General features: G+C 43.3%; 1 protein-coding gene across 1 annotated transcript in view; it reads right to left on the bottom strand.

Annotated features, from left to right (window-relative positions):
• The window catches only part of LOC124777963 (ATP-binding cassette sub-family C member 4-like), a 256,857-nt gene extending 233,668 nt beyond the window's left edge, over positions 1-23,189 (bottom strand). The window contains exons 1-2 of the mRNA XM_047253522.1: positions 23,113-23,189; positions 4,991-5,101 (exon numbers count right to left, since the gene is read on the bottom strand). Of these exons, the coding sequence (XP_047109478.1) occupies positions 4,991-5,101; positions 23,113-23,189 (188 nt within the window). The remainder of the gene's footprint in view (positions 1-4,990; positions 5,102-23,112) is intronic.
• Between the last annotated feature and the right edge of the window lie 2,187 nt (positions 23,190-25,376).

Genomic DNA, 25,376 nt, shown 5'->3' with positions numbered 1-25,376 from the left:
TTCTACCATTCCTAGACCGGCAAGGGAACTTGCTGTTCCAACAGGACAATGCACGTCCGCATGTATCCCGTGCCACCCAACGTGCTCTAGAAGGTGTAAGTCAACTACCCTGGCCAGCAAGATCTCCGGATCTGTCCCCCATTGAGCATGTTTGGGACTGGATGAAGCGTCGTCTCACGCGGTCTGCACGTCCAGCACGAACGCTGGTCCAACTGAGGCGCCAGGTGGAAATGGCATGGCAAGCCGTTCCACAGGACTACATCCAGCATCTCTACGATCGTCTCCATGGGAGAATAGCAGCCTGCATTGCTGCGAAAGGTGGATATACACAGTACTAGTGCCGACATTGTGCATGCTCTGTTGCCTGTGTCTATGTGCCTGTGGTTCTGTCAGTGTGATCATGTGATGTATCTGACCCCAGGAATGTGTCAATAAAGTTTCCCCTTCCTGGGACAATGAATTCACGGTGTTCTTATTTCAATTTCCAGGAGTGTATGTTCTTAGCACCATTGGCCTTGTTGGCGCATCGTATGCCTTACTTGCTGCCGACTATGGCATCGTCGATGTCCACGAACACGAATCACTATTTGAAGAGCCAAATTGTGATTCCAGTTTGAACTGGACTGGAGGCACAAACGAAGTCCTACTGCTAATTGCTTCCGTCATATCGACGGTCAACCTTATCTTGATCTTGCAGCGAGCCTAGTCGAGGTGATTCGACAAATTCCTTTGCCCAATCTAGTGCTTATCTGTCTGATGAAATCGTCCCCTTCACTGTCCATTCGATAAGGCAACATAGTCGCCAGCGTCTCCTTCATTCCCCCCTGAGGTCAAGAAGAAGCATGGTGTTTGACAGTAGCTATAGGAACCATATGCCTTTGGTGATACGTTATTCCTAGATCTCTGGTAATCTTTGTTTAAGTTTGCACTGAATAACTTCCCGACATTTATATTTACAGACAGGTTGCATAATTCGTCAGATCGCACCGCACAGTAGATTTGGCTACTCTCATTTTGAGTACAAACATCGGCAACGGATCCAACATTGTAATTAATCTACAGCTTCGTTTGAAAAAGAGCGGACATTTATTTAGGCTTTTTTCCCCAATAATATCAAACACTTAAAGCTGTGAACATTTCAGATATAGCATATATATCGTCTTTTTCCACTATAATAAAAGTCTTATTTAGATCAGAGGCTTTATTTTAAAGCATATCCAGAATTCCTTTCAGATACAGCGAAACGCGTTTGATCTAAATAACACATTTATTATACCTGCAGAAAATAGCATACATAGTATATTACTCGTAAAACTGCGAATGTGGAAGACAGGCCTAAAAATGATAAATTCAACTTCAGATATTTTCTCAACTGTCTTAAACGCTACAAAAATGTTTCTGTAAGAGGTTCAGTATAACTTCGCCATTGCCGGTCCCAAGCCCGGATGAGGAAGGAGGAGGGTTAGAGGATGGGCCAACCCCCATCCTCAGTAAAAAAAGAACCTGGTTAAAGAAAAAGACAAAAGGAAAAGCCGCACACACCGAAATGTTGACAAAACTCAGTATGTAAATGGATTCTCTGGATTTAGAATTGGAACATAGAATTTAAGGTCAATCATGACGGAGGGAATGAAACAACTTGGAGAAGAACTGTGTAAATATCAATGCCTAGTGACAGAAATACAAGAAACGAGACTTCCTGAGGGTGTTATGGACATTGGAGATCCAAGATATTCAATTCACTTGATAATGGGAGACTTCAACGCCCAAGTGGGAAGAGAAGTACAGTATTGTCCAACGATTGGTCCTGACAGTATCCACGAAACAAGCATCGAGAACGGTATCAAACTAATAAACTTTGCCGAGACAAGGAGAATGACCATTAGAAGCACATACTTCCCCCGCAAAGTAGTACGTAAAGTTACCTGGATATCCCCAGATGGAAGCACAATGAATCAGATTGACCATGTTCTTGTTGACCGAGGACACCATGGCAATGTCGAACATGTGCGATCCTTCCGCGGGGCAGATATGAATTCCGATCATTTCTTGGTGGTAGTCGAACTACGTCTGAAACTACGAAGTGGCGAAGAAATTCTGAAAAGATAGCCCGCTTTGACAAGGACAAGTTGGAAGATGTAGAAGTGAGACAACGCTATCAAGATAAAATTGCAGAAAACCTCACAACATCGGAGAACCCTAGTAACGTGGAAGACACACGGTTGGTGTTGAGAAATGCAGCGTTACAGAGTGCAAGAGGAAAACTTGCTTGCCACCCAAAACGCAGAAGTAAACCTTGGTTCGATGGAGAATGTCGAGAGTCTGTTGGGAAGAGATCAGCGAAGAGGATACAGTGGTTAGAAAAACTCTCAGAAGAAGCAAGGGTAGCCCACTGTGAAGCGAGGAGTAACACGGATAAACTCATGAGAAAGAAGGAACGGGAACATCATAAAAGATTGTTGAAAGCAGTAGAAGAAGCAAAGTCATCACGCTAGTTTTTCCAGGCCTCGAGAATTGTCAGAGGCGTCTACCGACAATTACATTGGTTCTAACGAATGAGACGGGTGAAGTGGTACCGCCAGAAGCGTAGGCAAACCTATTTAAAAACATTTTGAGAACATAATGAGTCGGGACGTTCCACTGACGGTGACAACTCACGCGAGCCCATTTTGGTAGACTAGAAGTCCCTGGACCATCAGAGGAAGAAATCAGTGTTGCCCTAAAACTACTCAAGAACATCAAGGCCCCAGGAGGTAGTGATATCACAGGTGATATGCTTCGCTTGGGAGGACAATCACTGATGGATGTATTGAAACGATTAATATCCACTATCTGGGCAACAGAAATAATTCCTGAAGAATGGAAGGGAGGAATTATATGTCCCATCTTCAAGAAGGGTGATGCTACCCAAGTATCCAACTACCCAGGAATTTCACTTCTTGAAATGGGATACAAAGTCTGTACAGCTCTACTGCTAAACCAAATGAAACCACTGGCTGAAGGAATTGTAGGCACATATCAATGTGGGTTCGTCCCCAGACGGTCCACCATTAACCACATATTTACTAAGAGGCAGCTGATAGAAAAAATCTATGAGTTCAGTCGGGAACTATACCTCATCTTCATCGATTTTCGTCAAGCTTACGACAGCACTGACCGCGTCACATTATGGGAAACGTTCGAGGAACATGGCATCCCATCGAAATACATCCGTCTGATTGCAGCTTGCTACTCCCAGTCAACAACTGAAGTCCACCATTAACCACATATTTACTAAGAGGCAGCTGATAGAAAAATTCTATGAGTTCAGTCGGGAACTATACCTCATCTTCATCGATTTTCGTCAAGCTTACGACAGCACTGACCGCGTCACATTATGGGAAACGTTCGAGGAACATGGCATCCCATCGAAATACATCCGTATGATTGCAGCTTGCTACTCCCAGTCAACAACTGAAGTACAGTTTGGCAACCAACTATCATCACCTTTCACTATCCAAAATGGATTGAGACAAGGAGATCCACTGGCGCCAATATTATTCAACTTGGCCTCGGACAAAGCAAGCCGAGACACTCGCCGAACCTAACTTTAGTCTCATTCCATCACGCTACCGTCTACGCTACACATTCGTTGTTCGCTGGGGGTCTCAACTGCAAAACATAACAGCGCTGGGAAAGCTTCAGAACCGATTTTCTCTGTGAATTTATGCAAAACATTAAGAACTGCCCATTGCTGGGCCCTTTTTAGCCGTGTTCCGCTCGCGCGTTTCACTACGGAACAGAAAGCAGCCTCAGCATTTTCGTGCTGCGCATAAACAGCACGACAGTCACAGCACAAAGCTGCAGAGGCTGTGAGCGTAAGCGATTCTTGAAATAAAAACTACCTATCTAAAACGTGTTAAAGAAAGACGTTGTGGCTGTTAATACTTTTGAATATCTTAAAGTTTCATTTAACGTAACATAATAATAAGACATCTGATACGTGAGTAGGACCTACTTCCATGAGCGTAACAACACCAGTGTACGTATGCTACGGCTTCTAGCAATCATCGCGTTTGTGTTTGTTTACATCAGGTTTATTCTTATGATGAGCTGATTATAGTGTTGTTGCTCCCATTGTGGCTGCAATTTCCTGAGACTGCAGGAATGTTTGTGTTACGTTTGCGTTTGCGTTTGCGTGTGTATGTGTGTGTGTGTGTGTGTGTGTGTGTGTGTGTGTGTGTGTGTGTATGTGTGTATTTTTGGCGAATGTCTTAGTGACAGAAAGCTTTATTTGCGACTGTCATTTTGTTGTGCCTATCTGCGACTCAGCATCTCCGCTACACGGTGGGTAGTAACTTTTCTTTTCATGATATTGTTACATTCCGACCTGGATTTTCCAGTGTTTAGTACAAATTTCTCAAACCTATTTGAAAACATATTTGCTTGCCATAGCATTAAGGTACTATTTTTAATTGCTACTACAGTCACAATTATTTGTCACGAGTTCACATAACTGAATCATAAGAATTCATACAAGTTGTGTAACCTGAGATGTTACGTCTGGATAAGACTCGTGAGAAAGTCTGAAGGCGAGTGGTTAGGTTGAACTATTCAAAAACTAAAGTTACGAGAAAGCGTTTCTTTATTATATGAAAAAATACGCAATGTGATGTTATTATCTGATATTCAAGAGCGATGTTATCGTTTTGTTTTTATGTTAACGACTCTGATTTACAAACGGAAAAGTGACTGACGTTTAGTTTCCAGGGTGGTGTTCTCATCATTATTCGATGTATCATTAATTGACGTTGCACGAAGTGAAGTGTACGGATGGTGCTTTGATTTAGTTGAAACGCATACACTGCGTACACAAAATGACGAGAAATATACATATATTAAGGGAAAGGGACGTTGCCTAGTCGCTAGTGTTTAGGAGCATCACCAGCTGTGGTAGCAGACGATACCAGCCCACCATATTACATAGCCGACAGAGAAGAGCAATACTTACCGTTCGAAAGTATCTCCTAATTTCGCTGACTGATCTGCTTTCAGGGTATCGTATAGGTCCTCGACCTCAAGGTCCTTCTTCGATCCTTTGACGAACAAGTCTTTCAGCCACCTGAGAAGAAACGTATTGGATTAAAAAAATAGTCTGTAATTACACGAAGATACCAGTCAGCAGTATTTTCACTAAAACGAGGAGAAAAATTCTCCTCCCATCAATCCATAGTAAAACTAAGTTCTATGCAAAATGAAACATTACTTCGCGAAACGTGTGGAACTTCGTAATTGCATCAAATGCTGAACCTATCGACTCTTTAAAGTAGTCGTGACTGTATGTGTGAGTTAGTGCATATGTTTGTTACCCCTTCACGCTGAAATGGCCGGACGGATGTGGATGAAATTTGGAATGGAGATAGATTATACTCTGAATTAACACTTATGATATCTATCTATCTAAGGAATGGGGGTGAAAAAGTAGCGCACTCCACGATATGTGTGAATACACATACTTAATTCGTCCAGTGCTTGAGAATGGGACCACTTTGTGACTTGTAAGAATCTTCACACATAATTTCAAACCTGTTTAAAATATTTTCTCGCTGACAACGACAGCAAAATGTTGAAGGGAAAAACGTTTATTGTTTACTATATTTTCGCCGTCCATGCAGTAAAACTGCCTCTGGAAGCATGACGTTTAAATATATTATTTCTTTACTGTTAACTGCCTTGGTGACACATTTTGAAGACAGTATTCACATGTACCATTGAATGTACCAACAAAATTACATCATTGTGTGATACATAGTTCAAGAGATGATGTCAAATACTGACATGCATGAGAAACTGTCGCATCATGTATGACATTTTAATTTATTACTTCTCTACTACTACATCTATTCATAATACGTTTCGCAGACAGTAGCCACGTATACCACAGGATGCAGCTGCAAAATTATATCACTGTACGACACACAGTGCAGGAAATGCGATTTGATGAACATTGAGCTGTGTAAAAATGAAACTGCAGGGCGAAATTCGCTAGAGATAAAGGTGAAATATGTGTACAAATACGTGAGAAATATGTTAAACACATGTGAAATATATGTGTTACGTGCGTATGTGGGCAATGACATGGGTAAAAAGCTCATCGTAGAACCCTGGAATAATTTTAAACAAATTTGGTACACATAAGAAAATAGCATGGCGGTAAGAACTGCCAGCCTCCTATTGGGGTGGGGGTGATAAAGTGGAGAGAGAATGGAGGGGGAGGAGTTGGACAGACATAGAGGGGAAGGAGGAGATGGATAGAGAGAGGGGAGGAGAAGTTGGACAGAGAGAGGGGGAGGAGACCGACAGAGTGAAGGGGTGGAGCAGAGGGACAGAGAGTGGGGGGGGGGGGGGGAGCTGGAAATGGACAGAGAGAGCGGGAAGCAGGAGACTGACTAATACAAGATTGGAATAAATACATACACGGGGATTTTTTAAATATAAATAACAGTTTAAGCGCAGATAACACCACGTGGTGAAACTAGTTTCTGATAACAATACAGAGCGATATTCAATCTACTTCCAAACAGTTGCGCCAAGAACTATAGTAATGGTGTCGTTTACAGTCCTACGACTCTCATCACTATGAACATCGCTGTGCTTACGAAAATAGTTCGAGATGAGTCGCATTGGAATAATCAACGAATTGCGGGCTTTCGAAAATAACTACGGACCCTCCGACTCAGAGTTCCAATATTAAAATTTTTGGCTGGTTTCGTTTGTCTATGGGCTGGGATACGTAGTTGCCGCATTATAGTTCAAATACTGCTGAGTCTACAGTATACAATAAGAATACACAAATGAATCGAATGGTCGAAGGTTCCTATCACTCGGAAATTGCGAATTTTATAGATGAAAGATTGCAATTAAATAAAATGTGCAGGTACTATCTTAACGACTTTAAATGATGAGTACGATAGTAGAAGTGCTTTCGAGAATGCGGCATATTTCTGCAAAACACTTATGTGGTCCAGCAACTAAATAAAATATAAGCTGAATAACAGGGAAACAATAGATTCCTACTGCACGTTATTAGTTATGAACAACAACACAGCTCGCGAGATATTCACTTCTAAATGCACACTACGTCTTCACTGCAGAAGCCACGGAAATAACACAAGAGCACAGGTCGGCACTCCGAAGTATTTCTATCTCCCGCGACTACGCGCAAACTGCTCCACTGTCCAAGTCTTTCCCGCGACCGTGCGACCGCCACGCCGTCCAGCACTTTCCGTGTTCAGTGCCGTGCTGTCCAGCACTCCCCAGGACTGCCTCGTGTCCTCTCTGGAAACTCGCTTCCATCCAGTCTCCCCATTCACGAACGTTGTGATTGGCTAGAGCGCTCTCTCTGTGTCTTCAAGCCAACGCACCCACACACTTATTTAAACACATACGAATTACTGGGGTTACATTTAAATAACTTGACATTAAATAAATATTCCTACGGCTGGACCATAAACACGCTCTAACACACATTATTAAATACATAAACAATTAAATAAACATATATCAAAAGAAAGGAGGCAAAAGGTAGGTCAGGAGCCTAATGTGTCTGTGCTTTCTAATACACAGCAAATAATTGACCAGTCTCTTCGTGAATAGCATATATCGGATATTAACAAAGATATGGATGAATCAATATATTTATAAGCATGCTGCTTTGACCTCCAATAACTCATGTACTATTTAAGTTACATGCCTGCAATTAATACCAATTTGGGTTTACACTAATAGCTTTCTAAAGACACGCAAATCGACGAAATCCGAAGAACCGTTTATATTTTGGAAATTCGTTGCTGGGTGTTACTTGTATAATTTACCGTCAGATACTAAACTTTAAACTAATAAAAATATTGAACATTTGATTACACCATCAGAATCGTCGTGCAATTAATGGTAATTTACATGTTTCTTTTTGAAGTATCATGATTCATTTGGCAATATTAATTTCTATACGAACTGTGAAATGTCTGCCATTAAGGTTTCACAAAGTTCACCATCTTTGGCACTCCCGGCATAGACGTCTCCTTCATCGACACAAAGCCCCGTCCTCGTCACAGAGGAATTCCCAGCCACGCGGCTGGACCGTGCGCTGGGGCTACCTACCCCCCCCTCTCGACCGTGCTAACGCTGCCCACCACGTGTTCGCTGACGGATCCCGGCTCTGACGAGCGTCCAAGTGCGGCCACGCCAACTTAGAATATCTTGAGGCCGCCACAACTCGCCCGTTACCTCACAGAATCGATCTACATTTGAATAGGAGCGATGCGACTGTTCGACGATGTTGGCAGGAATGGGTGAACCACGGCCGAACACAGCGTCAAGAATGAAGCGGTCGACGCAGAGAGACGACATAGCGAGAGGAGTCGTCAGAGAGGCACTCAGAGCCCGAGATTGACCATCACCGTCGATCTGACGTGCAACTGGTGCTTCAGTGACCACAAGGACCATTAATAAGTGGCACACAGGAAGGGGGCTGATTTCACGGCGACCCTTACACCGACCACCATTGACGTCTGTAGAGCAACAAGCCCGTTGACAGTGGTGTCGGGTGCATTCGGCCTGAAATCTCACTGCCTGGAGTGGAACTGTCTTCAGTGATGAGTCGCGCTTCGAGCTGAGCCCCGATTACCAGCGAAAGCGTGTCTGGAGACACCCTGGGCAGCGGTGGGGTACCAGCCCAGATGTCATCCGCCATAAGGTGCTACAGCCATGAGCGACGGTCTGTGCTGGCACTTCATTTCGTAGCAGGACGCCTTCGGTTGTCATCCGCTGCATCTTGGCAACGTAGCGGAACGTCGACTACACTCTACAGTGCGTTTAGTTGCCCTTCATAGCGAGCCATTCTGTGCTTACATTTGTGCAAGATAATGCCCGCCCGCACATGCGAGAATTTCTACTGTTGCCTTCGAGCTCGCTAAACCCTGCTTTGATTACTAAGTTCACCGGGTCTCTCCCGAACCGAGGACGTTTGCAGCGATGTCGTCAGGCTCCTGCAGCCACCTCGGGATTTTGACGACCTAACGCGCCAGTTTGACAGAATTTGGAATGATATCCCTCAGGACGATACCCAACAACTCTATGAATCAATACCAATCCGAATAACTGCCTGCATAAGGATCATAAACAGACCAAGGCGTTATTGAATGGCTCAATTTGTGAAGCTCTTTCTCTTGAATAAATCATCAAATTATTCTGAAATTGTGATGATTTGTTTGTTTGTATACGTGTACATCACAGCTACCGATTTCCGTTCCATTCGGAAGATTCCTTTGTGGCACGTCGTTTCTCTTTTCCGGTAGTGTATTACTGTTTAGTTACTGTTAGAGAAAAGGAACGAACGTGTAATTAGACACAGCACCAGCTCAGACAGGAGAAGGACAGGGAAAGAAATCGATCGTTTCCGTTTCAAGGGAACCACCACAGTATTCGCCCTAATTAATTTAGGGAAAACACAGTGAACCTAAATCTGAAAGACTGCGTGGAGTAATAACAGAGACTACTAATGACTAGCAATACTACTGTTAGTAGTGGCAGCACTAGTAATAACAATCGTTTTCTGCTGTCGGGAAATTAAACTGCAGTGATCGGAAAAGTAAATTATGTCTCATTGGTGACATCCATTTTGTTCAATCCAAATTCTCGACAAATCAGAGAGTAAAGAGTGGACATGTAAATTATGTCGAATGTGCGCATCGTTATGGCTCATTTCAAAATTATCCATATTCCAAATTTTACTTCTGCGGTTTCATGCGCTCCACACTTCACATAATGTTCGTCACATCCGGTAAAAACTCTCTAACTCCTTAGCGGAGAAGTTGTAGTGGGAATACCCGCTTTATATCTAAGAGGTGAGTGTGCCGCATGCGTATCTAATCGTGAGTGGGGATATGTAATCAAATATTTCTCAAGTTTACACAGACAGATAACCGGCATCCTCTGTAAAATGCCGCAAAGCAGGCCGACATGAAACGTGCTGGAGTAAGTTCTTCCTCTGCAGTTGCTCTAAAAACAGTCGAAGTACACTAGATGGAAAATGAAATCAAATAACTCTGAAGACGTGGAGTATAAACGCTTTGTTTAAACGAGGTACCAATAGAGAGCAGTAAAGGCAGTAATTTAGATTGCCTTCCTGTGATAGGGGTAGGCACGCCGTGTTTGAAATGCTGAGCCTGTAAGAACTGTATTTGTCTTTCTGAAAGGATGATTTGTGTTGACCATTTACCACCTGCGATTCATTGGGAGAATCTTAAGGAAACGAAATTCATCTGAAAAAGAAATGGCTTATAAAACACCATTCGACCGATTGTAGTGTATTTCTAGTCGGTCGAATTACCTTGGAGGAAACGGTATATTGACACACAGTCAACATGGGTTTAGAAAACATCGTTCCTGTGAAACACAACTAGCTCTTTATTGACAAGGGATTTCAGATCGATTCCGTATTCCTGGATTTCCGGAAGGCTTTTGACACTGTGCCACACAAGTGGCTCGTAATGAAATTGCGTGCTTACGGAATATCGTCTCAGTTATGTGACTGGATTTGCTATTTCCTGTTACAGAAGTCACAGTTCGTAGTAATTGACGGAAAGTCTTGATGTTCCTTATCTACATAAACGATTTGGGAGACAATCTGAGCAGCCGTCTTCGGTTGTTTGCAGATGACGCTGTCGTTTATTGACTAATAAAGTCATCAGAAGATCAAAACAAACTGCAAAACGATTTAGAAAAAATATCTGAATGGTGCGAAAAATTGACCCTAAATAACGAAAAGTGTGAGGTCATCCACATGAGTACTAAAAGGAACTCGTTAAACTTCGGTTACACGATAAATCAGTCTAATCTAAAAGCCGTACATTCAACTAAATACCTAGGTATTACAATTACGAACAACTTAAACTGGAAACAACACATAGAAAATGTTGTGGGGAAGGCTAACCAAAGGCTGCGTTTTATTGGCAGGACCTACTAAGGAGACTGCCTACACTACGCTTGTCCGTCCCCTTTTACAATACTGCTGCGCGGTGTGGGATCCTTACCAGGTAGCACTGACGGAGTACATCGAAAAAGTTCAAAAAAAGGCAGCACGTTTTGTATTATCGCGAAATATGGGAGAGAGTGTCACAGAAATGATACAGGATTTGAGCCGGACGTCATTAAAAGAAAGGCGTTTCTCATTGCGACGGAATCTTCTCACGAAATTCCAACCACCAACTTTCTCCTCCGAATGCGAAAATATTTTAGTTGACGCCGACCTACATACGGCGGAACGATCACCACGATAAAAAAAAGGGAAATGAGAGCTCGTACGGAAAGATATAGGTGTTCATTCTTTCTGCGCGCTATACGAGATTGGCATAATAGAGAATTGTGAAGGTGGTTCGATGGACCCTGTGCCAGGCACTTAAATGTGATTTTCAGAGTATCCATGTAGATGTAGATGTATCCTTGCTGCGAGGTAGTAAAATTCAGGACATAGAGAATGCGTAAAGATGAGCACCGCATACCGCAACAAGTTTGTTTGTAACCGCGAGAGGGCTACAGAGACGTTCTTCATACTCCACTGCCAGGACCCCAAACAGCATTCCTAATAAGTTTTGAAGAGCGTTCTTTCGAAGAAGATTTAGGATACCTGTTACTTCCGTATAAATCTCACAAAACGTCGCGGTGGAAAAATCATGTCATTTAGAACTGAGGAAAGAGTTTAACAACAGTCGCTCTTCGCAAGCACCGCTCTTGAGCAGTGCAGGAAGGAAAGGAAATGTTAGCTGTCCTCCACACACAGTAAGGTGGCCTACAGAGAATAGATGTAGATATGTTGATACTGGTAATCAGCTACATTTCAGTGATGATGTTCTGTGGTCCTGAGGGAGGCTGTTCGGTGCTCCAGAAGAATTTCCCAGCGTGTTGGATGTGAGATGCGATTAGTCAGTAACTGTCGTAGTGATGCAAAGAAGATGCGTGCACCGTCGCCCTCCTGCAAGTCGGAGGCAAATAGACTCATGCCTGGGCCAACGTGTTGGATAAGCGGCTGTCGCTGATCGCATGATCACCGTGCAAAAAAAAGCACGACCAATGATGCGTCCAGGTGGGACGTGCTATTTACTGCAAGCTTGTCTGCGAGCAAGGGTGTCGCTCACCAGGTTTCCTGTCATATGTGATTACCACACAGCCAACCTCCAATGATACAGCGAAGGACGCAGTTGGAGGGACAAGTGGTGACGAAATCAAATTCTAGCTTGGCATCAGTGATGGTCGACTGCAGCTGCACTGTCGACCAGAAGAGCAGCAACTGCTGGTGTGTATCAGGCAGTGACTTGCAGCACCCTGTCAGCACATCGTGGTGTAGTCAACAAAGAGTGTACATCTCTGGTATTTGTTGGGGCAACGCTGAACAGAGCAGCCGTACATCCAGAACTTCAGCCGCTCCTACATCTACATCGATACTCCGCAAGCCACAGTACGGTGCGTGGCGGAGGGTACCCTGTACCGTTACTACTCAATTCCTCTTCCGCTTCACTCGCAAACAGAGCGAGGGAAAAACGACCGCCTATATGCCTCCATATGAACCTTAATTACTCGTATCCCATCTTCGTGGTCCTTAACACGCAATGTATGTTGCCGGCAGTAGAACCGTTCGGCAGTCAGCTTCAAATGTCGGTTTTCTATATTTTATCAGTCCCTGTTTCTCGAGAAGAACGTCGTCTTCTCTCCAGGGATTCCCATTTGAGTTCCCGAAGCAGCTCCGTAACACTTACGTGTTGATCGAACGTACCGGTAACAAACCTAGCAGCCCACCTCTGAACTGTTTGGATGCCTTCCTTCAATCCGACCTGGTACGGCTCAAAAACACTCGGGCAGTACTCAAGAACAGGTCGCACCAGCGTCCAGTATGCGGTCTCCTTCACAGGTGAACCACTCTTTCCTAAAATTCTCCCAATAAACCGAAGTCGACCATTCGCCTTTCATGCCACAGGACTCACGTGCTCATGTCGCTTTGCAACGCTACGCCCAGATATTTAAACGACTTGACCGTGTCAAGCAGGAGACTAGCGATACTGTACCCGAACATTACAGGCTTGATCTTCCTACCCATCCACAGTAACTTACATTTTCCGACGTTTAGGGCTAGCTTCCATTTATCAAACTGAAACGTCCCCTCAGAAAAAATTTATGAATGACTGTGATGGTAAACCCCTTACGTTATTTGATTTTCAAACAGCTGAGCAAAACTGAACGTACTCAGACATTTCTCTCTTTACTTATTCTGGTCATCACTAAACTGACACACAATTTTTACCGCAACCCAATCTGACTTTCAATAATCCCTACAAAAGAATGGCCCTGACTAACAATAACCTATACCTTCCATGAATCGCTTACCTCACAAAAACTTCATTACTCGAACTACTGCGATACAGCGAGCGCCACTACTGCCAACTAAATAAAAGATTCTAACTCCTGAAGGCACTAACTACTGATAGGCATAGTCAGCAAATGAAAGATTTTGATAGAGAACAAACAATGTATTTACCTTAATAATGTTCCAAAGTCATCATATATATATATCAGTTCATGATATCCAGTCTTACAAATTCACTCTGTCTGATGGACACACACCCAGATCGTCCGCTCTTAAAATTCTGCCATCTCTGTTCCCACATCCACCACTGCTGGCGGCTCACCTCCAACTGCGCAACGCTACGCGCTGTTAACAGCCAACTGCCCAACACTGCAATGGCGAGTATTCTAACAATGCCAACCAGCCACAGACTTCACACAGCACAGTCAGTGTTTTTCATCTAGAGCGCTACGTCGCGTTACCAACATAAAAACCAAAACAGTCTACTTACAAAACGAACTGGAAATTTTGTCTAAGTCATCTCGTATGTTCCTACAGTCACTCAACTTCGACACCTTACGGTACACCACGGCATCATCAGCAAACAACCGCAGATTGCTGCCCACCCTGTCACCAAAATCATTTATGTATATAGAGAAAAACATCGGCCCTATCACACTTGCCTGGGGCACTCCTGACGGTACCTGTGTCTCTGGTGGACACACGCTGTCGAGGACAACGTACTGGATTCTACCGGGCGATCAAAAAGTCAGTTTAAATTTGAAAACTGAATAAATCACGGAATAATGTAGATAGAGAGGTAAAAATTGACACACGTGCTCGGAATGACATGGAGTTTTATTAGAAGCAAAGAAAAGTTCACAAAATGTCCGACAGATAGCCCTGGACAGCAAAACGTCAGTGACTGCGCATGACAATCGTCATGCTTGGCCTCCCAGGTCCCCAAACCTCAGTCCGTGCGATTATTGGCTTTGGGGTTACCTGAAGTCGCAAGTGTATCGTGATCGACCGACATCTCTAGGGATGCTGAAAGACAACATGCGACGCCAATGCCTCACCATAACTCCGGACATTCTTTGCAGTGCTGTTCACAACATTATTCCTCGACTACAGCTATTGTTGAGAAATGGTGGTTGACATATTGAGCGTTTCCTGTAAAGAACATCATCTTTGCTTTGTCTTACTTTGTTGTGCTAATTATTGCTATTCTGAACAGATGAAGCGCCATCTGTCGGACATTTTTTGAACTTTTTTATTCTTTTTTTTTCTAATAAAACCCCATGTCATTCCAAGCATGTGTGTCAATTTGTACCTCTCTATCTACATTATTCCGTGATTTATTCAGTTTTCAAACTTACACCGACTTTTTGATCACCCGGTATTATTTAAGAAGTCTTCAAGCCACTCACATGTCTGTGAACTTACTCCATACGCTCGCACCTTCGTTAACAGCCAGCAGTAGGGCACCGTGTCAAATGCTTTCCGGAAATCTAGAAATATGGAATCTGCCTGTTGCCTGCTGCCCTTCATCCATAGTCGCAGTATATCATGTGAGAAAACGGCAAACTGAGTTTCGCATGAGCGATTCCTTCTAAAACCATGCTGACTGTCGGACTTAAGCATCTCACTCTCAAGAAACTGTATTATATTCGAACTGAGAATATGTCAAAGGATTCTGCGGCAAACAGAAGTTAAGGATGTTGCTCTGTAATTTCGGGGGTCCGTTCTGTTGTCCTTCTTATATAGCGGAGTCACGTGCGCTTTTTTCCTGTCGCTTGGGACTTTGTGCTGGGCAAGAGATTCGCGATAAATGCAAGCCGTGTAAAGGGCCTCTGCCGTAGGGTACTCTCTGTAAAATCGAACCTGTATCCCATCCGGATCCGGTGCTTGATTTGCTTTCAAATCTTTTAGCTGCTTCTCTACGCCAGGTATGCTTATTACTTCGTCGTCCATACGGGGGTATGTGCGATGGTCACATGACGGTGTGTTTCTGCGGTTCTCCTGTGTGAACGATTTCTTGAACGTGAAATTTAAAACTTCGCCTTTCGTTTTTCTATCTTTAACTGCTACAGAAGACTGGTCAATAAGGGACTGAATGCAAGCCTTGGACACAGCGATTTTATGTAAGACCGGATTTTTCTCGGATTCTCTGCCAGATCCTTTGCTCGGGTGTGACAGTGGTGGTTGTATGCTTCGCGCACAGATCTTTTCACACACGCACGAATCTCTACTAACCTTCGCTTGGTGCCATTTCTGCGTACCCTTTTGAACCGAGAGTGCTGCAGCCTCTGCTTCCTCAGTATCTTCCGAATTTCGTTATTAAACTACGGTGGGTCTTTTCCATCCTTTATCCAGTTACTATAATAGGCACATAATTCTATAGACCGCGATCTACAATCTGCTTAAACTTTGCCCATAATTCCTCTACATCCATCTTACTGGAACTAAGTGATGCCAATTCACTGTCTAAGTGAGATGCTGATCAGTGCTTTATCTCATCTAACTAACAGAAACACTCTCTACCCTTCTTAAATGATTTATTAACTTTCGTAATCATAGTTGCTATAATGACGTCATGACAGCTAATCCCCGTCTCTGAACTGACATTTTGGCCAGCACGATCATCCCTTTCGCCACTGAGCATGTGTTGGACGTGATGGGACGATAGCTGGCCTGATTTGCACTACGTAGAACACTTAAACTCAAATGGTTACGATGAGCGCTAGATCACGATTTGATGTGTTAATTTCGTAACAAGATGCTGGTTTTGGTGATTATTCATCAAAGTAGAGCAAGGTTAGCTGTATAATCCCTCAAAAGCGATCAGGACAATTACAAAAGAAATAAACAAGACAAGTATTCTGGTTAAAAAAAAAAATGGTTCAAATGGCTCTGAGCACTATGGGACTTAACATCTGAGGTCATCAGTCCCCTAGAACTTAGAACTACTTAAACCTAACTAATCTAAGGACGTCACATACATCCGTGCCCGAGGCAGCATTCGAACCTGCGACCGTAGCGGTTGTGCGGTTCCAGACTGAAGCGCCTAGAACCGCTCGGCCACAGCGGTCGGCCCGTTGAAGTTTAATTGACGTATGGCTCCACAACTTCAAATAAATACAGCAAAACGGAGTATTTGTAACCTTGCTTTTCAAGGTCACAATGAATCGTTTCGAGTACGTAGCAGAACGTTTCCTCCTTTATCTGATATATTCGTATAACCTCCTGGTTTTTCCGATAACTGATGATAGAGTGTGCAGTACTCGAGACGTTCTTTTTGAGACAGGTAGACTCGTACTTTAGCTCGTTCACATGCATCCGCGTCTTTTTGATAGCAAAAGCCGCAATGTAGCAGTCGTGTCCAAGGACAGAGGTGTAGTGGTATCCGTCCCGCATTTGGAGATTAAAATCTAACCTACCTCATACACAGAGCAGGTTCTAACCTAACCTGACTCCCTTAATATCACCAAAAAACTGATGAAGTTTATCAGACGCACCGTGACCAAGCTGTCGTTCAATGTTGTCGGGCGACCTCTGACGACGGCATGTGACGGCTGTTTTCGGCGGCTCTTTGAAGGCAGTGCAAGCAGTAAGGGAAACAAAAGAAAAATTCGTAGTAGGTATTAAAATCCATGGAGAAGAAATAAAAACTTTGAGGTTCGCCAATGGCATTGTAATTCTGTCAGAGACACCAAACGACCTGGAAGAACAGTTGAACGGAATGGGCAGTGTCTTGAAAGGAGGGTATAAGATGAACATCAACAAAAGCAAAACGAGGATAATGGAACTTAGTCCAATTAAGTCGGGTGATGCTGAGGGAATTAGATTAGGAAATGAGACACTTAAAGGAGTAAAGGAGTTTTGCTATTTGGGGGGCAAAATAACTGATGATGGTCGAAGTAGACAGGATATAAAATGTAGACTGGCAATGGCAAGGAAAGCGTTTCTGAAGAAGAGAAATTTGTTAACATCGAGTATTGATTTAAGTGTCAGGAAGTCGTTTCTGAAAGTATTTGTATGGAGTGTAGCCATGTATGGAAGTGAAACATGGTCGATAAATAGTTTGGACAAGAAGAGAATAGAAGCTTTTGAAATGTGGTGCTACAGAAGAATGCTGAAGATTAGATGGGTAGATCACATAACTAATGAGGAAGTATTGAATAGGATTGGGGAGAAGAGGAGTTTGTGGCACAACTTGACTAGAAGAGGGGATCGGTTGGTAGGACATATTCTGAGGCACCAAGGGATCACAAATTTAGCATTGGAGGGCAGCATGCAGGGTAAAAATCGTAGAGGGAGACCAAGAGGTGAATACACTAAGCAGATTCAGAAGGATGTAGGTTGCAGTAGGTACTGGGAGATAAAGAAGCTTGGACAGGATAGAGTAGCATGGAGAGCTGCATCAAACCAGTCTCAGGACTGAAGACCACAACAACAACAATGAAGGCAGCCAAAGAGTCGCCAGGCGTATTGTTTCTGATGTCTCGACAGGTATTTCCAGTTTTGTTTTTGCAATGTGCAGCTGGAGTCAACGCAAAGAAATACTGCTCATCACATGTTTCATGCGGCACTCAGTTTCAACTTAAAGCGTCAGTTTGTTTTCCCGTTACAGACAATATTAGTTTTAAATGCCCATTCGATACAGTGGTCTCAAATTAGCATAGAGCAATATTCGTTTTATCGATACGTCTTAACAGGGACAACAAAACGTGGAGTAACCGGTACTCGAGCAGCGGCACCGGGGCCCTGCCCTTCGCTGATTGCTACCGCCGTACAGCAGCGCTAGTCTTCCGCTGCTGGAGTTCTGCTTACTCTTCCTGTTTTACTGTCCCTGTTCACACGCATGCAGTAGACAATTGGTGTCGCATGAAACGCGTGATGGGCAGCATTTGTCTGGGCTGACTGCAGCTATGCACTGCAAAACAAAATTGCAAATATTTTCCGAGACACCAGAGAGAATGCGCCCGATGACTTTCAGGAGAGACACCCCGCATGTAATACTGAAACTTGGAAACAAATATGTAGGGTATTTGAGTGATCTATCAACTTGGGAATTGTGAACAGGAAGTATTCTGGTCTACCATCGCATGACATTGTGTAGCGTTCTTCTATGATGTGTCGGGTGGTCTGTGATTCTCCGCAATCACAAAGTGGGAATGTTGCACACCCCACTTGTGAGAAAAAGTAAGTATACTCATCTGCCACGTTGGATCTAATTCTGTCTAACACGGACGAAGTTTTGCATGCCAGTGCAAATTCCGGTGGCTTTAGGGTGATGAATGACATATTATTATTTTGTTATCCAGTCAATTCTTCAGTCCATGCATTGGTAAGGTTGAACTCACCTTCCACAGAGAGTATTGCCGTTTTTGTCGGTGGTCGTCTAGAATGGAGTCGATTGTCGATTATGGTTTGCAGGCGACCGTGCCTATTCGTCATAACCGATTTCGTCCAAATTTATAGTATATGCAGGCTTGGCCAGAAATGGATGTGACAGAGATGGGAGCCCCAGTTGGCCAAGCGTTTAGAAAAAAATAGAATTTATGGCTTGGGTCGCGTGCGTCTTTAGTCACTTATGTTACCAGGGTTTCCTGTATTTGGCTCTGCGGAAAAGGTACAGAACAGTAATCCGCGAGTCATTTGGGCGAGTCCCTATGAGAACTTTTTTTATTTACGGTTTTTACATCACATTGCATACACAGAAATAATGCTCAGTGTACTGTATTTATTAATATTTTCATGAAAGGCGTCAAAAAGAAAGGCGAAGAAAAATTTGGGATTGCAAGTAAATTTCCAGGCGTACACTAGAACTTCGTATGTAAAATTAGATGCTATTATATATACAGTATAGTGAAGCGGCGAGTGACAGTTTGTACGAAGGCCTCCTACTTATCAGGCAGGTGCTTTAGCCACTGAGTCACCCTGGTACAGCGGCTCACACAAGTGCACGGATTATTCTGGCACGCCATCCTCCTCGATCCAAATTCTCACTGCTGCTCCAAGCCAATTTAAACTCTCCCTTACACACGAACAGAATTGCTGAGACTCTCCATGTTCAGGAATAGCAACTCAGCATCAAACGTAAATAGACAGATCCAGCCTGATACCCAGGTGCAGATACTTACACAGAAGAAATGACACAATTTCAGGGACGTTATTGGTCTCGTATGGATATGGTTTTATGTATATAGACTGTATATATAAAACCATATATGTATGAGGCCAGTAAAGTCTCTGAAATTGTGTCATTTCATCCCAAAATTAGGTGCCTTTATTATCTTACAGTTGCTGATCCACACGTGCTGGCGTGATGTTCATCTTAAAAACGCGTTATAGATGCAGCATTCTTACAACTAAACGGTTGTTTGAAAGCGTCTAGAGCAAAGCAGACTAGATCTACATTCACGAAAGGTACTCTCTCATCGCACAGTTCGACAGAAAACCACTCGAAACGCACAACTTGGCCGAATATTGGCGAGAATAGCTGTTGACGAACAGTGGACTGTGTTTTCATGAAGTCCATTCCGGATGTAACTTCCTGTGAGATACGGGAGCAGTTTTGAAGCATTCACTTCAATACTGCATGATGGCAGTCTTTCTTCGCCTAGCAAAATCTCATCGTGTAATAACGAAGTTGTCTTTCCTCGCCACGGGTCAGTTAACAAAATAAATTCGTTTTCCTACACGTAAGGCTTCGTCGCATCGTTCAAATTATTTTTTAAATGTAGTACTGGTAGCCTTTGCGAAAGAGCTGATTTGATAATACCAGCCAATTTGAGAATGCTTTGGGGAGGTTCGCCACATTCATTTAGTCGTCATTGTCCCTGGGCTACACTTTACCCAACGAACCCAAAAAGTGTCGCTATCATAACACATTTTGTTCAATTGCAGTTATGTCAGTCGACACTAAAAAATATAAATCAAGATGGTAATGCAATAAACCGAGTAATGTGAGTAGACGTGAAGATTGTTATGCAAACGAAGTGTTACAGATGACATCAAAGTTGAATAAGATTTTTCTAAAGTTTATACACTCTTTCTCCACGTCGAGGGTTATTAACGCGGAAATTTGGAAATTTGTCGTAAGTTCCTATGGGACCAAACTGCTGAGGTCATCGGTCCCTAGGCTTACACACCGCTTAACCTAACTTAAACTAACTGACGCTAACGACAACACACACACCCATGCCCGAAGGAGGACTCGATCCTCTGCCGGGGGGCAGCAGAGCGAACTGTGGCAAGGCGCAATACACCGAACTTTGAACGCGTCATTATCGGTGTTGATAACCTAGACTTAATAATGTGAAGATGTAATTTCAGATCGTAGACTCAAAAAAAGTGGCGTCCCAATTCCTATTACTAACATGGAAATATGAAATTTGCGTGCACTATTGAAATACCATCACCGTTTAGGTGCAAAACGATACCTTAAAAGTACTGACGGGTAAGTAGAATACTAATAATCTTTTGATCTGTATGCTTGTTGTCAAATTTATTATTTGTGGACAATGTTTACAAACTCACCGACACAGTTATATCAAAAGGAGCAAGTTTTGAATCTAGGGCCGGCCGATTTGGCCTAGCGGTTCTAGGCGCTTCAGTCTGGAACCGCGAGACTGCTACGGTCGCAGGTTCGAATCCTGCCTTGGGCATGGATGTGTGTGATGTCCTTAGGTTAGTTAGGTTTAAGTAGTTCTAAGTCTAGGGGACTGATGACCTCAGATGTTAAGTCCCATGGTGCTTAGAGCCATTTGAACCATTTTTTTAATACTTGCCCCCTCTTGGGAAAATTTTTGCAGACGCCCACGATTATAAGTCTGTACGAATTTTGATGAGGAATGAGTCCACAGTCTTCGTCAGATTTTTGAATGAAGTAATTTCGCTTTAGGCGTTGAAATATTATTCATCGCAATTCCAATTTCGACACATGGTCATTATCAAGCGTTTTAGGATGTTGTAACCCAATCAATAACATAAAGCTGTGAGTTGCTGGAACATAGTTCTCTGCAGTGTAAAAGCAAATGCAACACCATTGTACACGTTGTAAAGCCGATGAAATAACAGCAGATGTATTGACTGTGATCCGTCCACAACGCTTGCCACACCGAACGAGGTGGCGCAGTGGTTAGCACACTGAACTCGCATTCGGGAGGACGACGGTTCAATCCCGCGCCCGGCCATCCTGATTTAGGTTTTCCGTGATTTCCCTAAATCGCTCCAGGCAAATGCCGGGGTGGTTCCTTTGAAAGGGCACGGCCGACTTCCTTCCCCGTCCTTCCCTAATCCGATGAGACCGATGACTTCGCTGTTTGGTCTCTTCCACCAAACAACCCAACCCCCAACTACGCTTGCCGCACGAGATTTTAACTTATGTTTGTAATATTTACTGTTATTTCACCAACTTTCTAACGTGTGCTCGCATGGTGTACGTAACGGCGAAAAAGTTACACCACCACGTGCATTTGCTGTTGCACTACTGAGAACTATGTTCTAGCACGTCACAGATTTATGTTATTGAGTGGGTTACAACATCCCGCAGGGCTTGATGATGACCATGTGTCATAACTGCAATCGCGATAAACAATATTTTTACAGCCTAAAGCGGAATGACTTCATTCAAAACGTCTAGATGAGTGTAGAAGCTTAATTGCGGTGCCTTTGATTCAAGGTGTAACCGGTCTTAATTCTGCTACTCGAAGAAATTTTCGGTATCTCAATTCGTGCAGGGGCGATATACAGCTTTTAATCACTAGACCCCCCCACTAACGCCATTCGTTAATTTCCTAATGCAGACGCTTCGACGGGATTAGATTCACTGCGTGCTGAGTTTTATGTTCTACCGTTCCCTTGTTTTCGCACTTTGCTGTGAACACGATGTAACGTGACCCACAACAGCCACACTATACGTGCATCCACTAAACCGGTGCCGGCCGTTGTGGCCGAGCGGTTCTAGGCGCTTCAGTCCGGAACTGCGCTGGTGCTACGATCGCAGGTTCGAATCCTGCCTCGGGCATGGATGTGTGTGATGTCCTTAGGTTAGTTAGGTTTAGGTAGTTATAAGTCTAGGGGGCTGATGACCTCAGATGTTCAAGTCCCATAGTGCTCAGAGCCATTTGAGCCACTAAACTGGTAGCACAGCATTAGTTACTTACCTCAGAGCTTTTATTTCTTGATATTCCTTCATAACCCAGGAGCACTATGCTTTATAATCAACATAGAACCTTGTAATGCGGGCAGCCATAGCGGTTAAACTTCATAATGAATGTTAGTAAAATAAACCGCAAGACAGCTGTAACTGGTGATTTCTTCATTGTCACAACCGGTTTCGCTGCGTTAAAACAGCATCCTCAGATAAAAACAGTGTCACATTAGCACGCCGAGTCCCCCCCCCCCCCCCCAATGTTCGTAGTCAAAAACCAAACCCCTGAAGAGGGGAAGTCGTCAAAATAATGCCGCTCCGGTGTTCTGTTTTATTTATTTTGACGACTTCCCCTCTTCAGGGGTTTGGTTTTTGACTACGAACGGTGGGAGCGTCTCGGTGCACTATGCTTTCACCTGAGAACGTTGTTTTAATTCAGCCAAATGAGCTGTGACAATAAAGAAATCAATAGTTACAGCTGTCCTGCAGGTCATTTTACTTTCATTGACTATAATCAACAACTGCGAGTCGTTGCCCGAAGTAAAGAAGTGCAGATCGTGAAACGGCAGGTACATACCAAAAGAAGAGCACCGAGACGGGGTTGGCTGTGGCACGCGGGTTGGGGTTGGCCCTGTTCTTGGATGAGGTGTCCATGGCACACCCCCGTATCCTCTCGTGGCCGCTGAGCTACTGCCGATCGTCGATACGCGATGCCTACTCGACCTGGCTGTACGCACGCTGTGTAGCATCGGCGGTCGGGGTGGGAGGCGTTATCCCCCTCCACGGTCTCTCGCCGGTGACAAACTGCTAATAACAGGGTCCCTTATCTGCCACGTCGCTATCGCACTGCAGATGCGGCGCCTGTCGAAGTGACATCCTGCACAGAAAGTGAGAACATCATTCACACAATCCAGAGAATTAACTTTGGAGATGTCACACAGCTCGATACTTGAGTTGAGGGTGAACTGGCGGGTTGCAGCCTGATAATCTCGCTTCAGATTTTCTGTGCCCGAATGCCGCATGGCATCAGCTAATAAGTGACGCAGCTTCGCATCCAACTTTTCTTCTTCCATTCCCATCTTACCCACCGACTCCGCACCTTCGCCCCCTACTTCCTCATTCTGCTCCTCATGCTTCTACTCCTCCCCCCCCCCCCCTCCCCCATCCTATACCCCGAGAACCCCCAACCTCTCCAAGGAGTTTCTGGTTTCGATGACCACATATGGATGTCCTTCCATAATACAACATTTGCTTCGTTACGAGAGGTCCATGGTGTAGTGACTTGACACTATAGCGGAAGCTTACAGAAATGATGATACTAACTCTTTAGTTATTTTTATCATTTAAACACTGACAAAGACAACTCAAACTTAACCTATTCATTTATTACTCACAGTATACGAGCCCAAAGCAATCTGACTGCTATACAGTGAAAACATGACTCCCAATAAGAATGGCCCTAAATTGCAAAAAATCCTAACAATAATAAAAATCCAAAAAATATGAAATTAAAGATACGAGGGTTGGAACTTAAACAGTGGCAACCATTTATTCAGAACCGATACAAAAGAGTTACATGTTTGCAGAGAAGTTACAGCAAAAATTCCCCCAAACGAATATAACACCTGTAAATAATGTTGCACTAAATACAATGATGTTACTTCCAACCACAGAGAATGAAGTCAGTAAAACAATTCAAAGACTAAAAAATAAAAAGTCAGTAGGCTTAGATGAAGTACCAATGTGTGTACTGAAGCAATGCATAGGGATTATACAAGACCCCTTAACAAATATAATAAATGAATCCTTCACATCAGGGACTTTTCCAGAGCAGTTAAAACAGGCGTGAGTTGTACCATTGCTTAAGAAAGGTAATGCAGAAGACAAAGAAAATTATAGGCCCATTTCCCTGCTGTCACCATTCGCAGAAATAATAGAAGCAGTTATGAAAGACAGGTTAGTAAATTACCTGAATAAATACAATCTTTTAAGCGAATCACAGTTTGGTTTCTGAAGTGGCAAAAATACGGAGTCAGCCATAGTAGAATTCACTTAAGTTCTACTTGATGCTCTTGAAAGAGATGAATGTGTCACAGGCATATTTTTGGATATTTCTACTGCGTTTGATACAGTCGACCACAAGTTTCTATTAAATAAATTAGAAGCATTGGGAATAAGAGGGGTTGCTAATGACTGGTTTCGATCATACCTAACAGATAGGGTACAAAGAGTAGAGATAACACATACTTCAAATAGATGTAAACATTTAGTAAAACACTTATCAGAACCAAAATACGTTAATATAGGGGTTCTGCAAGGTAGCATATTAGGATCAATACTGTTCCTGATATACATCAATGACTTTCCCAGTAGTGTTACTCATGGTGAAAAAATCCTCTTCGCTGATGACAGTAATATTATAGTCACTGAGAAAACAAGAGAACTCCTTGTTGAGAAAGCAAATGAAAGTCTCAAGGAAGTTTATGATTGGTCAATAAGTAATAAAGTGACATTGAACATAAAGAAAACTAATGATATGAATTTCAGTTTGAAGAGGAAAAATGGCAATGTTAAATTAAATGTAGATGGCACTTCTACAGACTGTGTAACAAATGCAAAATTTCTAGGAATGAATATTGATTCTCAGCTGAAGTAGTGTGAACACACATAGGTACCTGGAGACAGAATATCATCGGCATGTTATGCCCTTAGAATCCTATCATCAGTGTGTAACATGCAGTGTCTTTTAGTTACATGTTATTCATATGTACACTCAATTCTTAGCTATGGCATTCTTTTTTGGGGAACAAATTCACAAAATATGAACACAATTGTCAAACT

Source organism: Schistocerca piceifrons, chromosome 2, assembly GCF_021461385.2.
Source record: "Schistocerca piceifrons isolate TAMUIC-IGC-003096 chromosome 2, iqSchPice1.1, whole genome shotgun sequence".
Taxonomy (NCBI): Eukaryota; Metazoa; Arthropoda; class Insecta; order Orthoptera; family Acrididae; genus Schistocerca; species Schistocerca piceifrons.
Note: the sequence above shows the minus strand (reverse complement) of the source record. Positions and strands in the feature narration are given on the sequence as shown.